This window comes from Botryllus schlosseri, chromosome 8 (assembly GCF_051294905.1).
Source record: "Botryllus schlosseri isolate E-star chromosome 8, Bs_hap1, whole genome shotgun sequence".
In the NCBI taxonomy this organism is placed as follows: domain Eukaryota; kingdom Metazoa; phylum Chordata; class Ascidiacea; order Stolidobranchia; family Styelidae; genus Botryllus; species Botryllus schlosseri.
In genome coordinates, this window is record NC_137243.1 from 7,433,282 (window position 1) to 7,448,969 (window position 15,688).

A 15,688-nucleotide genomic window follows, 5' to 3' on the forward strand; every position below is an offset into this window, starting at 1 on the left:
GTAAGTGAATATTACGATTCTAAGGATATGTATTTTTCTAGTTTATCTGGTCTGAATGGATATTCTTTACGAAACATGATTACTTGCATTTCTGAAGCGGTATGACAACAATTTATGTTATGTTGTCATGTTACATTGTTTCAATTCTCTATATTAAAAAGACGGTTACGAGCTCAGTTGAAGGCTCACTACATTGAGTGGCAGTCACAATATAACAAAATATTTTCGGTATCACTTTTATCAGTAGCAATTATCATGATGCATGTCACAATGGCAGCTACTATAAACGGAAATTCCGTTTATTACAGTGTTTCTTAACCTTTCTAGAGCTCGTACTACCCCCTGAGCTTTCATGAAATTCTCTCGCACCCCCATCCAGGATCTGAGCAGCACATTGTCAGGCCGCATGAAATGCTGGTCTTGGGCTCACATAGGACTTTTAACAAAACTTCTTTTCGCCGCAGTTCATAAAAAGCACCCTTTCTGTAGTGAACACATCCAGTGGCGTATCCAGGGGGGTTTTAGGGGGTCGGGACCCCCCCTTTTCAAAATCCTAAAAATTGATGTAAAATATAGCCTCTAATATTTGCTAATTTATTAGTTTAACATATTCGTTTTTACGTATGAGAAGGCGAATATGGCTTGTTAATGTTATTTAAGGGGACTAAACCCCTACCAAATCTTGGAATCATGCGCCGGATTAGTCGAAAGGATAAAATAGGTCATTATATTTCGCTAATTCCATACGAATTCTGCGCTTGTTCAGCTACATTTCAACGGTAGTTGCTGACGTTCTCAACTTTCTTCCCTCGATTTCTCTCTCGCCTTGCTAAAACGAGAGACGCATTTTAGGAAAATCTAATCTAACTGGCCGACGCGATACGTAATTGCAAAGACGAAGTTGTCGGCAATCAACATCGCCCGCGAATTTGCTGCGCCTGCTCGCCTTGAAATCCTAATTACGAATTGCACGGCGTGTTGATTGATCAGCGAGACGCAGACACGGCGGCACCAGTACGACAATGCTATTCTCAAATCCACATTGTCTTCGCGATTATTGGCGAGAAATTGTCTAGGATTGACATTCACATTTCAAGTCTAGCAATCCACGTTCCCGATTGTTAGGTGGCTTGCTGGCGTCCAAATACAGGCCTGTTTTGTCGCTGAACGGGAGAATTGAGTAGGCCTACTAGTAAAGTTAACCTAATTATATCGGCTGACAAGTTTCTCTGTCGATCAAGTTATTATCCCAGTGTGTACTCTGTATTAATTGACTGACTTGCGTATTTGCAATTGAAGTCTGATTACCTTCTCGCGCACTACACGCTCAGCCGTAAGGCTAGTAAAGCCATCGAGAAGCACACATTCGTGTACGACGTACACTGTTCACACCACACCTCTCTGTGGCGATTGCGATCGCCCTCGTTTATGCCACCGCCTTATTCCACGCTTGTTCGTCCGCTGCGATACTACCGACCGTGCGCATAATATCGTCAAAACCCAACAAAATCGCTCATCTCTGGCCAGAACTAGGCGCTTGGAGACGGGCACGCTGGCTCATGACTAAACGTGAGCAATTACGAATTTCTTTCAATCATACCGTAAAAGAAACGCGATATTCAGGCAATGTCTGTATCGTATTCGTACATCTCGCACTCACCGCAAATCTCTTTTTATTATCAAACTATACAATATCGTAAAGATTCGCCATGGAGAATTTCAAAACTATATAGATATTGATAGCTATGGTAGTCAATGAAACGGGAGTAGAAACGCAAAATAACACCGAAACCATGCGTGCGGTGGAAGAATTCTACAAAAACTTATGGGGAAAATCAGCGCAAGAGGATCCCAGACTCCAAGATGAGTACTTAGAAAACATAAATGGCCTCAACATAAACGAAGAAGAACGAGCGCAACTAGAGAGCCAGATAGACGAGTCCGAGGTCCGATGCGCAATCCAAAATATGGAGAACAGAAAAACTCCCGGCTCCGACGGGCTTTCAAAAGAATATTATGCGACATACTGGGATATTCTCAAAAAAGAACTGACTGAAGTTATAAATAACGCATATATGTTTGGAGGACTATGCAAATCCTGGACAATAGGCATAACAACACTATTGTATAAAAAAGGAGAACCGAAGAATCTAAAAAACTGGCGACCAATAACGCTTTTAAATACAGACTACAAAATATTAACCGGAATTATCTCGAACAGGCTAAAACCCATACTACCAAATCTAATCCTCCACACCCAAAAATGCGCCATAAAAGATCGGCAAATAACTGACGTCTTGCGAAACACCCAAGCGGTGATTGATTATGCCCAAGAAAAACAGAAAGAACTACTAGTTATGAATTTGGACCAGGAAAAGGCTTTCGACAGATTACATCACGAATACCTCTTCAAAATCCTGGGAAAATACGAACTACCCCAAAATATAATACGCATAATACGGAGGATCTACAAAAATGCCTCCAGCAGGATCCAGATCAACGGCGCACTCACAAACAACATCAAAATAGAGCGCGGAATCAGACAGGGGTGTCCACTGAGTATGGCACTCTATGCCATCAGCAGTGACCCCCTGTCAAGAAAAATCGAAAACGATAATAAAATAAAGCCCTTTACCATCGGCAATGCGAAAATAAAAATACAACAATACGCTGACGATGTAACTTGTTACTTGACCAGCGAAAAAGACGTGAAACACATATTAAATGAATTCGGAAAATTCGAACGCGCAACGGGGCAAAAACTAAACACCGGAAAAACTGAAATATTACACATTAACCCACAAAAACATCGAACACGAACCCCGGAGTTAGAAAACAAAAAAAGAGACAGGATAAAGATACTTGGACAATATTATGGCAAAAACCAAAACACGGAAACCTGGAAGGAAAGAATAGCTAAGCTAAAACGCATATTTCACGCATACAAGAACAGAAACTTAACATGGACGGGAAAACTCACGATCTTGAATTCCCTCGCATCGAGTCAGATATTATTTAACGCAAGAGTAAAACCACCACTCAAAGAAGACATCAAAAAGATCGAAAAACTGTATTTCGATTTTCTGTGGTATCCACAGAAAATGGAGTGCATTGCAAGAAAAATGCTTATTGCAGACAAAGACCACGGTGGGATAGGATTCCCGGATGTAGTTGGAAAAATCCAAACCTGCCAAGCAGAGAAAGTCGCAATCCTTAAAAAACTTGATACCCCAACAGAAATATGGCATAAATATGCCATATACGAACTTGGGACAAAACTTAAAGCAATCAACACAAAACTATACAACAACTCGGAACCACACAAATTTTCGACCCCAAAAAACTGGACAGACATATTAGACACAACAAACAAGCTGAAACTCACGGAAGAAGAATGGGGAGAAATAACACACAAGAAACTATACACAGAAATCAAAAAATTGAGAGAAAAAAAAACAATAATTAGGTTAGAAAACGGTGGGGAGGTAAAGTGGCCAAAAATCTGGAAAACGAAATACAAGGGGCAAACCGTCATCACAAATAAAGAATTGGAGGTAAACTATAGGATTGTGACCGAAGGCTTCATATTTGGTGAAAAAAAGCGGAAAAGAAATATTACGCACACCAAATATAATAAACCACTGCTACTAAACTGCAAATTTTGCGGATCGAAAAATGACAATGCAAAGCACCTGCTCGTGGAATGCACGTATATAAAAAAGATTAAAAAAAACATCGAACGTGCAATGCAAACTGTGCTGTCAAATGACGCCATTTTGTATAATAATGGAAAAAACAAAATAAATTGGATTCTAACATCTATCCTAAAGCGGAAAATCATAAACACAAAAATATCGCTCGATATTAACAACGAAAGAGTAGACCGCGAAAACATTGAAAAAAATACTCTCAAAAAAATGAAAAAGAGACTCGAGAGAATAACACAGAACCCCGAAACACACAAATGGGTTGAAAAAATAGAGCTATACCTAGAAGCGACATGATAAAATTGGCAGGAATTTGCAAAACAAAGGAAAAAAAATGAGAATAAAATATAACAGCCCCCTAAGAGGGGCCCCAAACGGTAGTTAGGCTAACCCAACGAAAGATAAAGGAATAAAAGTGATGGAAAACCCTTCAGGAAAGAGGGGAGGGGCCAACAAAGAACCCCCCAATCACTCGCTTCCAGGCAATGATGAGCATCGGAGCGGAGTCGGAGTGGATTCGGAGCGGAGTTTTGCCGATTTCGTGACAGTCGGAGCGGAGTCGGAGTTTACTACAGATATTTTTTCGGAGAATTTCGGAGTATTGTAACTTTTTTCTCCGATATATTTGGATAGCTCTGACCAAAATACCCTATTGATTATGATTACAAACCAAAACACAGACAGTTGACACCTTGTAAAGCTGTAATATGACGGGTAACATGCAAAAATGATTACCAAGTGCATAAAAATCAGCCATCTGCACTGCAATTGCGGACTGGAGAGTAATCAATACTATGAGGCCAACCATATTATCAAATATACCATGTTGTACCATGTGTACCAAGTACCATGGTTGCCACTGTTTCGGATACTCGACGAGATTCATCGGAGTATCTCGGAGTCTGGGATTGAGCTCTTCGGAGTCGGAGGGAGTTTTCCTAATACACAAAAGTTGTCGGAGGGATTCGGAGTCTCGAAAAGCACTATCCGCTCATCACTGGTATGGGAAAGTCTTAAACGTTGCCCCGTTGACCATATGGCTAATTTACAATAATATTCTTTTGACTTTGATAAAACCGGACCAAGAATTGTAAGACATGTCCTCGCACTACATGATATTTACAGGCAATGGTTTGTTTTGTTTCTTTGATTGAGTTTGTATTTGACTTCATTAAGTCCTTTCAGTGCCTTCCTATCTCTTGACTACATAGGAATCTTTAAATAATTTGGTCTAATGAAATCTCTGACACTTTCGGTGCCATTCCAAACCGATCGTTCATTTCAAATCGTTAGGATTTCACCAAAGCGCTACCATAGGTATTTTTTTTTTTTTTATACGGCTCCCCGTATCCGCTGCCCTTCTGCGACCCTCTCCAAGGTTAGGGTCGCCTCCGGGTCAGGGTCTTGATTACACATTTTATTTAATTTTTAACTTTTATATGAACGTAACTTTTAATGGTTTCTTCTCTTTTTTTTCTCTTGTTTGCGTATTCTTGTTTCTAAGATGGTGTGTACCTTAGTACAACTAAATACTCCAATAGTAACGATTTTTGTTATTCTCCTGTTTCCGTTTACTGGTTAAAAGCCAACCCCTGGAACTTCCAGGGGTTGGCTTTTAACCAGTAAACGGAAACAGGAGAATAACAAAAATCGTTACTATTGGAGTATTTAGTTGTACTAAGGTACACACCATCTTAGAAACAAGAATACGCAAACAAGAGAAAAAAAAGAGAAGAAACCATTAAAAGTTACGTTCATATAAAAGTTAAAAATTAAATAAAATGTGTAATCAAGACCCTGACCCGGAGGCGACCCTAACCTTGGAGAGGGTCGCAGAAGGGCAGCGGATACGGGGAGCCGTATAAAAAAAAAAAAAATACCTATGGTAGCGCTTTGGTGAAATCCTAACGATTTGAAATGAACGATCGGTTTGGAATGGCACCGAAAGTGTCAGAGATTTCATTAGACCAAATTATTTAAAGATTCCTATGTAGTCAAGAGATAGGAAGGCACTGAAAGGACTTAATGAAGTCAAATACAAACTCAATCAAAGAAACAAAACAAACCATTGCCTGTAAATATCATGTAGTGCGAGGACATGTCTTACAATTCTTGGTCCGGTTTTATCAAAGTCAAAAGAATATTATTGTAAATTAGCCATATGGTCAACGGGGCAACGTTTAAGACTTTCCCATACTCATGTTCAGGAAAGGAACTGCTCAGGCTGGGGAATGGCTCAAAATTGTAAAACTGCGTCGAGGTACTGCGTACTCGATTAAGGTTTGTACACTATTTATGCGTTATAAAGCTACTGATGCTATTTGGGATTCTTCTTTAAGGTTATTCCGAAGATACTGTGGTGTGATAAGTTTTATAAAACTACATTCTCGACATCAGAAGGCCTCCCGGACAAGTCAGTTGTATTCTCCCCAAAGCGTTCATCAGGAACCCGTAACTGTGCAATAAACTGGACATTGGACAGGGAGGAAAACACTGGTGGATTCAAAGTATATTTCCTGTCATGTGTAACTAGTCACTTGTTTTTCAACTGTTGTTGTCATTCAGGTGAAGATCATTGAGTATGTGGGATCGGCGAAAATAATCAATGGAAGTGAACGAATGATAGACATATCTCGTGTCACCAATAAATACAACTTCACTACACGACCTAATTCACGATACCGCATAACTGTGGGGACGGAAGCACTTTCTCAATGTCAGGATGTTCCTTTGAAGTGGAGTAAGACAGTTACTGGCTGTGTTACTGGGACTAGTGGTAGGTGAATGAAGGCTTACGTCTTCAGCCCCGATTTTCATGGAATTGACTCATGAATATTTCTATTGTAATTTTAGGACCCGATGAAATTGCTGTTCCAATACTAGAAGATGACATGTCATCTGTGACATTGAAGCAAGCAGATGAGCGAAATGGGCCTATTAGGTGGGTGATGAACTTTTAATATCAGACTATATCCTGTAAATTCAGCAAGCATTATGTCACATGTGGTTGGCTGACATTTCATCGGGCCACGACATGGCTTAGCATGCGACTTTCTAACCCCAAAAATATTGCTGCATGCTATTGTGTTGCATGCTCATCGCTCTCATGTCCAATCGATGCACTGTGGTGTTATTGTTTTCAATATGTGTTTAACTTCTTAATTGCATTGGCCCAAATAAAGTGGAATGTTAATTGAATTTTGTACTGCGTACCATGGATATTTCTGACACATGGAATGTTTATGCAGGCCTTTTACAAAAACATCATTATAGTTACTCTTACATTGACGGAATTCATACTGCATCTAAATAGAATGAGACTGTATAGTCATATCGTTGCTCAGAAACAGCATATAATTACCCTTGTTTTCATTACTAATTGATACTGTTCATTCTAATATATTCCCGCTCCCTGTATAATAGATTGAATATGTAATATATTCTTATTGAAGTAATATTTTTGGCTGACCATCATCATTGGCAATCGTCAGCAACTTGTAGAGAATTGAAAAGGACGCTGTATTGTTAATGTTGACATTGTTTATATACGACGTTATTTTCAATTCCCTGCTAATTGCTGACGACTACCTCGTACAAGTATTAGCCAAAACTATTCGAATATATTTCAAGATGAATATAGTTCCATATCTCCAAGAGTTTGTTGTATAATAGTTTCTTGGAATAATCTCCTTGAGTAGATTTCAGTACAATATACTAATATTTAGATTCTCAATTGCCTGCTCCTATCGTCAACAAATGCAATAGCTTGCAGTCCAGCCTTGCTGTGCAACAGTTTCTTTACTCAATAACATCAATATTGATTTCACGTTAGATGTTTGTGATGGTTTTCATCCAAATGAATTAAAATATATTTTTTTAAATATTCTGTTGTAATTTTATTGTGATCATTATTATAGTCCTATTTTGAAATTGTAGTCATAGGAAAAGGTCTAAACACAAGATATCTTCTTTTCGATAACATTGTCACATTGACTTAACTTACTTGAATTATTCCCATACGTGCCTGCAAGTAGTTGTATATGTGGCATAACAAAAGAATTTTTGATTCCTAGCTGCTATTTTGTGATCATCAAAGTGTTGAACGCTTCAATGAATTCCTCGGAAGTGATAACCTCAATCGATATGTTGATGCAAGCGAATTCCACCATGGAAGCCGGGGACAGTTACATTGCGTTTGCCGCCAGAAGGTATTGTCTTGTATAATCATAGTTTTGATCAATGCCACCAATTCTCAAGATTACCTGAAGGTTTGATGGGGAATTGAAATTGCGATTTGGTGGAGGAAATATAACTTGCTGCAATATCAGTGATCCTAATGGGATCTGCAAATCGTTGCCTGAAAGAAAAAGGAAAAAGCGTGCCACACAAAATCCTGACGTAGTCTACGGAGAAAATCATCCTTTGAATCCAGACTTCTCCTATCGTCACTATGTTTTGGTATCGACTCCTAATAGTGACGGGGGCATACCAATCCTCACAGCCAGCCCACTGTCAGCAAGCTGGAGCACTCCCGGTTAGTATATGAATAACCCGGGTGAAACATTGAGAGACTGACGTTATTAATCTGTTTAGGTGATAGGGACAACGCCTTTAGCAGTGCTGGTATTGCGATGATTGCTGTTGCGATTATTGTGATAATGGTCCTGGTCGTTATCGGATTCCTTATGTATCGCAGGTGAGATATTTTGCAAATGTTGAATAAAACTTTGTGTCTTCGTCTTGAAGCATTGCTGAGTCATAATTGCTGACATGGGTTGAATCCGTTGATTCTTGCTTCATGCCTGTTGGTTTTTGTCATAAGCGTATTTTCACTCGGGAAAATAGCGAGACACAAGTTGAGAGATTATTTGCTTTACTTACTGCCTGTTCCATATTTTGTTAGGAGGTCATCAAATGCTAAAATGTTTCGTATGGAGCCAAGAGGGGATCCAGGTATGTAACAAATGTAAAGTTGTTCAACTTGTATATTCAAAGTTCACGTACGCAACAGCCTTGTATTGGTAAAGTTTACAGCTAACTTGCTGATGATTTCACGGTAACATTTCCTTGCTGACATATTCCCTGACTGGATAAAATTGATATATGTGCATCAATCAAGTCCTGGGCATTGGCGGGTGAATTTGTTATTGGTCCTTTACCAGGAGCCAGCTTTATAATGCAATGTAACCTCCGAAGCTGCGTACAATGTACGAGTTACATCAATGGCATGATCAACCGATTTGGCGTTTTTGGGGCTAAAAGTGATTTTGTAGTTAATGTTATTTCGAACCATTTTAGTCTGACTTTCCGGCTGACAGGAATGAAAATTCTGATATAGCACAATCTAACTTCTTTATTGCATACAATGCACACATTGCCGCAGCCGATTTGCCGTTTTTCGAGTTATAACTGATTTCATGGTATGCATTAATTCAGAACCGTTTCAAACATAATGATATTGTTGACTGCGGCGAAAAATGTTGTTTTATAAGTTTGCTTGAATCTCTACCTCAATAGATTGATGGATTCGTTCATATTTTCATGCCAGTGAAAATCTTGTTACGGCCATTCTCGTATCAATTATTATTATACTATTGTCATAGTAGTGATTTGTTGATATATATATATGCTGTGCGCAATGATTCGAGTACTTGAATCCAACTCGAGTGGAACGATTCGAGTCAAGTAGTGGGAGACGATTTATTCGAGTACCGGTACTTAAATTACATGCCCCTTATCACTGTGAGTTTTTATTTTAACAACAATAATTATTGTTTCAATACTTACTTCTCAGAGCGGGAGCCTTGAAATCATCTTGACATATAAATCACGTAGAATAAGGCTGTGCATCTGCATTGTGCACTTTAGCGGAAGGGACGTTTCTGTGAAATAATGAGCAACCCCCAGCATTGTCATAAAAGCGATATGAAATTGATATGGTAAAAAATACCAAATTATTTTTAACTTTAACTGATATTGTGTTATTACTGGTCGCATAAAAGTTACATTAACTCTTCAAGACATCCATACTGCCATGATGCCCTAATGGGTAGCACTCGATTTGAAACCATATACTCTATTTGGAATTCGAATCACCTTGGTACTCGATTTTCCACAGCCCTAGTAATTACATGCAACTTAACAATGGAAATAAAAAAGTCAGGCTCTGCTATAACATTTTATTTATGTTGTGGTTATAATTCAATTCCTGATAGGAGTATAGTTAATCAGATTTGAAGTCAGCAACAATATTGAATGATCAAAATGGTAGGATAGGGTGTATGTCTTGTTCAACTGTGAAATATATTTTACAACTTGGATTTTTCAATCCCTAAAATTTTAACAGAATCCCTTTCAATAGAGCCGGGAGAATACATTGATCTTCCGGAAAATCCCGAATCTATAATTAATCGAGAGCTCGCCGGGTATGCGATACGTTTGAACGATCTGTTTCGCACGATAAACACGAAGAGAGAAAACGAAGATCTCGAATTTCTCGAGGAATTCAAGGTGACGCACGATTCTCTTCTGTTGCTTACGTGTTAATTTACAAGATAGGCAAGAATATTTTTACAACTTTCAGGGGGCGTTGGCTCGAGCCATGAAGCAATGCCATCTCACACACGATATTGCGACTTTGCGTGTTAACCTGCCAAAAAATCGCTACAAAAACATTATTCCATGTAAGTTTATAAATTTATGTGAAGTCGAACAATATTCAATCGCCTGATCTCTGCTTCAGATGACCGGTCGAGAGTTGTTCTAGAAAGTATACACGGAGTTGAATTTTCCGACTACATCAATGCTTCTTATGTGGATGTAAGTTGCGGTACTTTTTAACGCCTAGTGTCACATACTGATGTTTTAGATGAGGCATATATGGATCAATATCTCAATCAATTATATTAACTGCGTAATGCTGTAGTTGGTTTTGCTGCTGAGCATCAAATATGTTTCATTTGTGGTTGGTTTTAGTTATGTTCATTGTGTACTGTAGAAACCTATGACTAATTTGATGATATGGCATCTGCTTCCTATAATATATTCCGATGACGTAACAATCAACCAAAACAATCACATGGCTGCGCTACGAAATCTGGCATTCACAGATTAATATGCCTTGTATCTGCTTATAGTCACATAGGCCCAAGTGGTGGTGTACTGCATACTGCGAGAGAAACTCCTAACAACCGAGCAACAGGGTTGTAACCAAGTCACAAGGTTCCATCTCACAAGTCAATCTCACTTTTATAGATTTGACTCGAGTCATTTGCAATCGACCACCGATTCAAATCCGAGTCCAAGTCAGCTTGTAGAGGGTTGAGTCCTAGTCATAGTATTTGACTCGAGTCCGAGTCCAAGTCATTATGTTCACTGTTCAGTTTTCATTTCAATCCGGTTCAACCCACTTTTTCGACTCTGCACTAGTGATATGGAACAGCTCGCAGTCATAATATTGTAGTTTTCCTCAGTCTTGACAGTGTCTGGCCCTATTTTTCAAGTATCGTCACTAATAGACGAAATACCAATAACGTGGTAACTTTACTATTCTTCGAAGTTACAATAACATGTATGACTTGGTTTGAGTCATGCACAATGACTCGTACAAGTTCGAGGCAATACAAATGGCTCGAGTCGAGTCATTTTACGAATTTGTAAAAATGACTTAAGTCACCCAAAAATCGCGACTCGAGTCATTACAATCCTGCCGAGCAATGCGGGAATCATATATTATCTACTCATAAACCACTGAGACAGTTATCCTTGACACTAGTTTCCATACAATTTGCCAATGTAACGTTCTTATGTTGTGCGATCGACTTAGACAATAATTTTATCTCAGGGTTATTCCCTTCGCCGAAAATTTATCGCGACCCAAGGTCCGAAGCCGGAAACCACGAATGACTTCTGGCGCATGATCTGCGAGCAAAACTGTAGAGTCATTGTTATGTTGACGAGACTGAAAGAGAGAATGAAGGTTTGAAAGTATTAACTGCGTGTCTCCTTGGCATACTTTTGTTAAGTGACGAGTAAAATCTGTTATATACACAATGGCTGGTTGTGACATAGCCAGTGGATGTAAGGTGCCTTCCTCCTAATTGGCGATTTAACCTTCATTGTGATGTTACCACTAACTATTACAGCAGAACGTATCTAAAACGTCACTTCATTGTGAAAATTTACCTCACAAACCCCTCCATTTTTCTTGCGGATATGACTAAATACATGGGGTTATCTGTGATATGCAGAAAATATATAGTATTCGATTATCCATAATTGTAATGGTGGCTATTGTAGACCAACTTCTGATGTTGGATTTCTCAAAATCCTCTACTTCAATAAACTAATTATAGTTATACTTCACCAAACTAATATCTGCGTCATCATTATATTCTGTAGCTAACAGCAGCCACCTTTCAGGTCAAATGCGCGCAATATTGGCCAGACGAGGCAGACACCTACGACGATATTACCGTGAAATTGCAAGAGACCGTTTGTCTTGGCGATTTCGTCCAAAGAAGAATCACCGTTACCAGATCCGATCAAGTAGGATGGAAAATATGGCAATGCCATTTGTTCAGTTGCTAATCTGGTATCGTCCGCAGACGTTTGACGTGACTCAGTTTCAATTCATTGCGTGGCCAGATCACGGAATACCTACCGTGACCTCGAGCGTTCTGAGATTTCACGAATATGTGATCGCTTCGCAACCTCCCGATGCTGGTCCTATCGTCGTGCACTGCAGGTTGGTTTTCTTGGTGGCGGTTAGCTTTGCGATCTGCGTTTCCTCAAAATCACAAGTCGCTTGTTAAGCGTCATTCGCAGACGAGAGCGATTTTAGTCGTAAAATACTGTTGAGTTTCTTAATGATATGACATGTCTGTTGCTGGCAAACTGTGTACGGTTTCAGTTTCAGTGTATAATTAAAAAATCCATTTATTCAATGCACCACAAGATTGCGATGCAATTTAAAGATAGGCAGGTATCGAAAGAGCTTGGAGTAGTCTGTGAAATAAGACACCCACCTGTAGGGTTACCATATTTTGGAAATCTGAAAAGAGGGCACTTTTTTAAAAAATCTCCAGACTTACAATACCGGAGTGAAATCCGGAAAAAATGGTAAATTTAGTTGAGTTTTTAGTTGGTTGACTAAAAAAAACATATAAAAAGGTCATTTTTCCGACTCGACTCCAGAAATATGCCCTTTTATTGAATACTCCTCCGTTGTTGACTAAAAAACAGGTCAACTTTCTGGCTCAACTCCCAAAATACCCGCCGGAAGGTTGCTTCAGTTCTGATTTGCTATATCTCAGTTCAATTTCAACATACCTCTAACCAAAATTTTCAAAATGGAGGACAAATTCTCAAAAACGAGGACATTTGCGCGTCCTCCGAGGACACTTTCAAAAATATCAAAAAAGAAGACGTATGGTGACCCTACCTACCTAGGCCTAGCCGATGTAAAAAAATGGGCATGCACACTGAATGAAAAGTAAAAGAAGATAACATTAAAGAACAAGCGACAAAATGAGGTGTCACATGACCGAAGGCAAGGTCTATATAGCAGATCGTGATCCAGTAATTTCGAGTGCTGACTAGCGTTTAGTGTAGTGGTATCTATTCTACAAGTGCAGCATTGATTGCTTCTGAAAGCGACCAAAACATGTCACGAGATGCTGGTTGCTGGTGTGAGTTCAAAGTGGCGTGACTCAAATTCGAAATCTCTTAACCATTGTGTGTCGTGAGCAGGAAGTATTCTGATTTCATGTCGAGCCCTTACTCCACCCATCTTTCATACAATGTTCTTACATGTTAGTACGTGCACTCGAAACTTAGTAAAATGGTTTCCACCAACTGTTCAACTGACAAATCTCATGTCGAATCTATGCGTCTTAACAAGCTGGTGGGAAGATCAAAACTTTCCACCTCTTTAAAAATCGAAAACCCTATTTTCTATTACGAATATACAAATACATAGCAGGCTTTGTTTGCTCATTTGCAATTTAACAATAGATTGCACAGTATAATACGAATATATGACAATGTCGATTTTATTAGCTCATTGGTCAAACACAATTCAACAATGTATTGTGTTTATCCTGAAATGCAATATACTAAGTTTAAGCAAAAGTCAAGTCTAGGTAAGAAGTGCTTCTTGCATGCCATTGTCCGTCCACAATTGCCCAGCCTCCGTGTTATTATCTCAAAGATGTTACTGGCTCCATTAATGACTAGGGCATTTTCTGACTACACAGTGCGCATGCACAGTATTTCAAAACTTGTCGCTAATGACTCAATTGGGATATGGTTGTTTCAGCGCTGGCGTTGGCAGGACTGGAACTTTCATCGCACTGAATCATCTCTTCGATGAAATTATGGAAAGTGAAGAGATCAACATTGCCGTCATCGTGGGGAAAATGCGTACCAGAAGACCCGACATGGTTCAGACGCTGGTAAGCCACTGGCATCGTATACGAAAATGCCATATTGTAACTGCACTGTCACGACAAGTGACTCATTTCCTTCATTTTCAGTGAAACTTGTATTAAGTGACGTGAGTCATGGTAGAAATGGGATATTTATTACACGTAACCGTGAGAGCAGTAATTCGTATGACTGCACGGTTTGACTAAATTTGTCGCAAATTCCTAGTTCGAAAGTGACTTGGTAATGGTCAACGTGCATGAACCAGTGCATATTTCGAAATGGTTGCGATTGCAAAACATTGCTGAAATGAGATTACCATCAACAACTGCATGACATTAAAGCAATGCCAATAGTAGTGCAGTCTGTCAACTTCGTACAATGGCGAATTCCAGTACACGTGAATTGACCAGCCTAGATGATATTATAGGACTGAATATGAATGTGTGGCTCTTCCCATGAATATTGATCCTTACAATTTCACATTAAATATATACATAGCGTTTGACAACATACATATGTGTGCCGTCTACTCACAATCATTTACTGATAGCAATCGGTGTTTGAAGGCAGAATGATCCATTTATTTCATCATACCTGTGAAAATCCTGTCTGGCTTTGTGCAGACATGTTGATGACTTACCCTTTTATGCCCACTAGTGGAATTGGGAGGCATCCTGAATTGACGTCGTCTTCTGAAGTTTCATTCTGAAATATTAATGACTAAAACTGGGTGCCAATAGCTGTCGATTGCCTATTCTGTATAATATATCCTGAAATATGTGAACTCCACACTCCCATTTCCTCTACAGGAGCAGTATATCTTCATCCATAAGCTGGTTCTGGAGTTGTACCAGTTCAGGGCAAGTGACAAAGATGTTTCTGAATTCAACGCTGCTGTTCGGGATTGGAAGAGGTGAGCTGAAATGCCCGTATAGTGTTTCATTCATGGTAAAAGAACCGGTATTAATAATTCTCAAGAATGCTTTGTCCCCTTTGATTCCACTGTTCTGCAGAGCCATGGATGATAAATTAGCAAGTCCTTTGACTGCTGGCTTAACTCGATAGGTTCTGCATTTTAAAAGAATTACTTGACTATGAGTCAGATCAGAGGTATTACAACCATTGAAAGCATTGAAACCTGTTTGACTTATTCACTCCTGATTTTCTAAAAAATAACAGGTCATATTTCTACCATCTTTCATATAAAATATCGTTATAACATATGACTACGGGATCGTGGGTTGTTTGTGGTTCTGTTCAGTTCAATTTATTGAGAATTTCATCGATTTAAAACACCGCAAGATTATGAAAATTATGAAAATGAAGAGATTGGGACACCAATTAAACAGTGCATCTAACCTGCCAGTCACAACGATATAAGTTGGCAGATTTCTATGCTCCCTTTATTTTAGTTGTGATGCGGTGTTGACCCTGCAGATATGCGTTCGTTCATTCATTTATTTATTGATACTTCCATCAGTTCAAAATACCACCAGATTGCAATAAAATGGAATGTAGGAAGGTTTCAAACACCCACACTGAAAATTAAAAGT

The 15,688-nt window shown here is 39.1% G+C and overlaps 2 protein-coding genes across 6 annotated transcripts in view; one reads left to right on the forward strand and one right to left on the reverse strand.

Moving 5' to 3' along the window:
* LOC145444097 (sodium/potassium-transporting ATPase subunit beta-1-interacting protein 3-like) overlaps positions 1-15,688 on the reverse strand; it is a 372,797-nt gene that overhangs the window by 190,618 nt on the left and 166,491 nt on the right. The window lies entirely within an intron of this gene.
* The window catches only part of LOC145444077 (uncharacterized), a 192,172-nt gene that overhangs the window by 51,780 nt on the left and 124,704 nt on the right, over positions 1-15,688 (forward strand). For 2 of the 5 annotated variants that reach the window (XM_080321990.1, XM_080321992.1), the window contains 16 exons: positions 5,915-5,987; positions 6,047-6,214; positions 6,273-6,483; positions 6,561-6,648; positions 7,781-7,915; positions 7,976-8,241; positions 8,301-8,403; positions 8,611-8,660; positions 10,054-10,217; positions 10,291-10,390; positions 10,450-10,526; positions 11,551-11,685; positions 12,129-12,254; positions 12,314-12,453; positions 14,026-14,161; positions 14,945-15,048. The exons of 2 other annotated variants lie outside the window; for them this stretch is intronic. In XM_080321990.1, the coding sequence (XP_080178116.1) occupies positions 5,915-5,987; positions 6,047-6,214; positions 6,273-6,483; positions 6,561-6,648; positions 7,781-7,915; positions 7,976-8,241; positions 8,301-8,403; positions 8,611-8,660; positions 10,054-10,217; positions 10,291-10,390; positions 10,450-10,526; positions 11,551-11,685; positions 12,129-12,254; positions 12,314-12,453; positions 14,026-14,161; positions 14,945-15,048 (2,076 nt within the window). The remainder of the gene's footprint in view (positions 1-5,914; positions 5,988-6,046; positions 6,215-6,272; positions 6,484-6,560; positions 6,649-7,780; positions 7,916-7,975; positions 8,242-8,300; positions 8,404-8,610; positions 8,661-10,053; positions 10,218-10,290; positions 10,391-10,449; positions 10,527-11,550; positions 11,686-12,128; positions 12,255-12,313; positions 12,454-14,025; positions 14,162-14,944; positions 15,049-15,688) is intronic. One more of the 5 variants, XM_080321991.1, reaches the window with a different exon arrangement.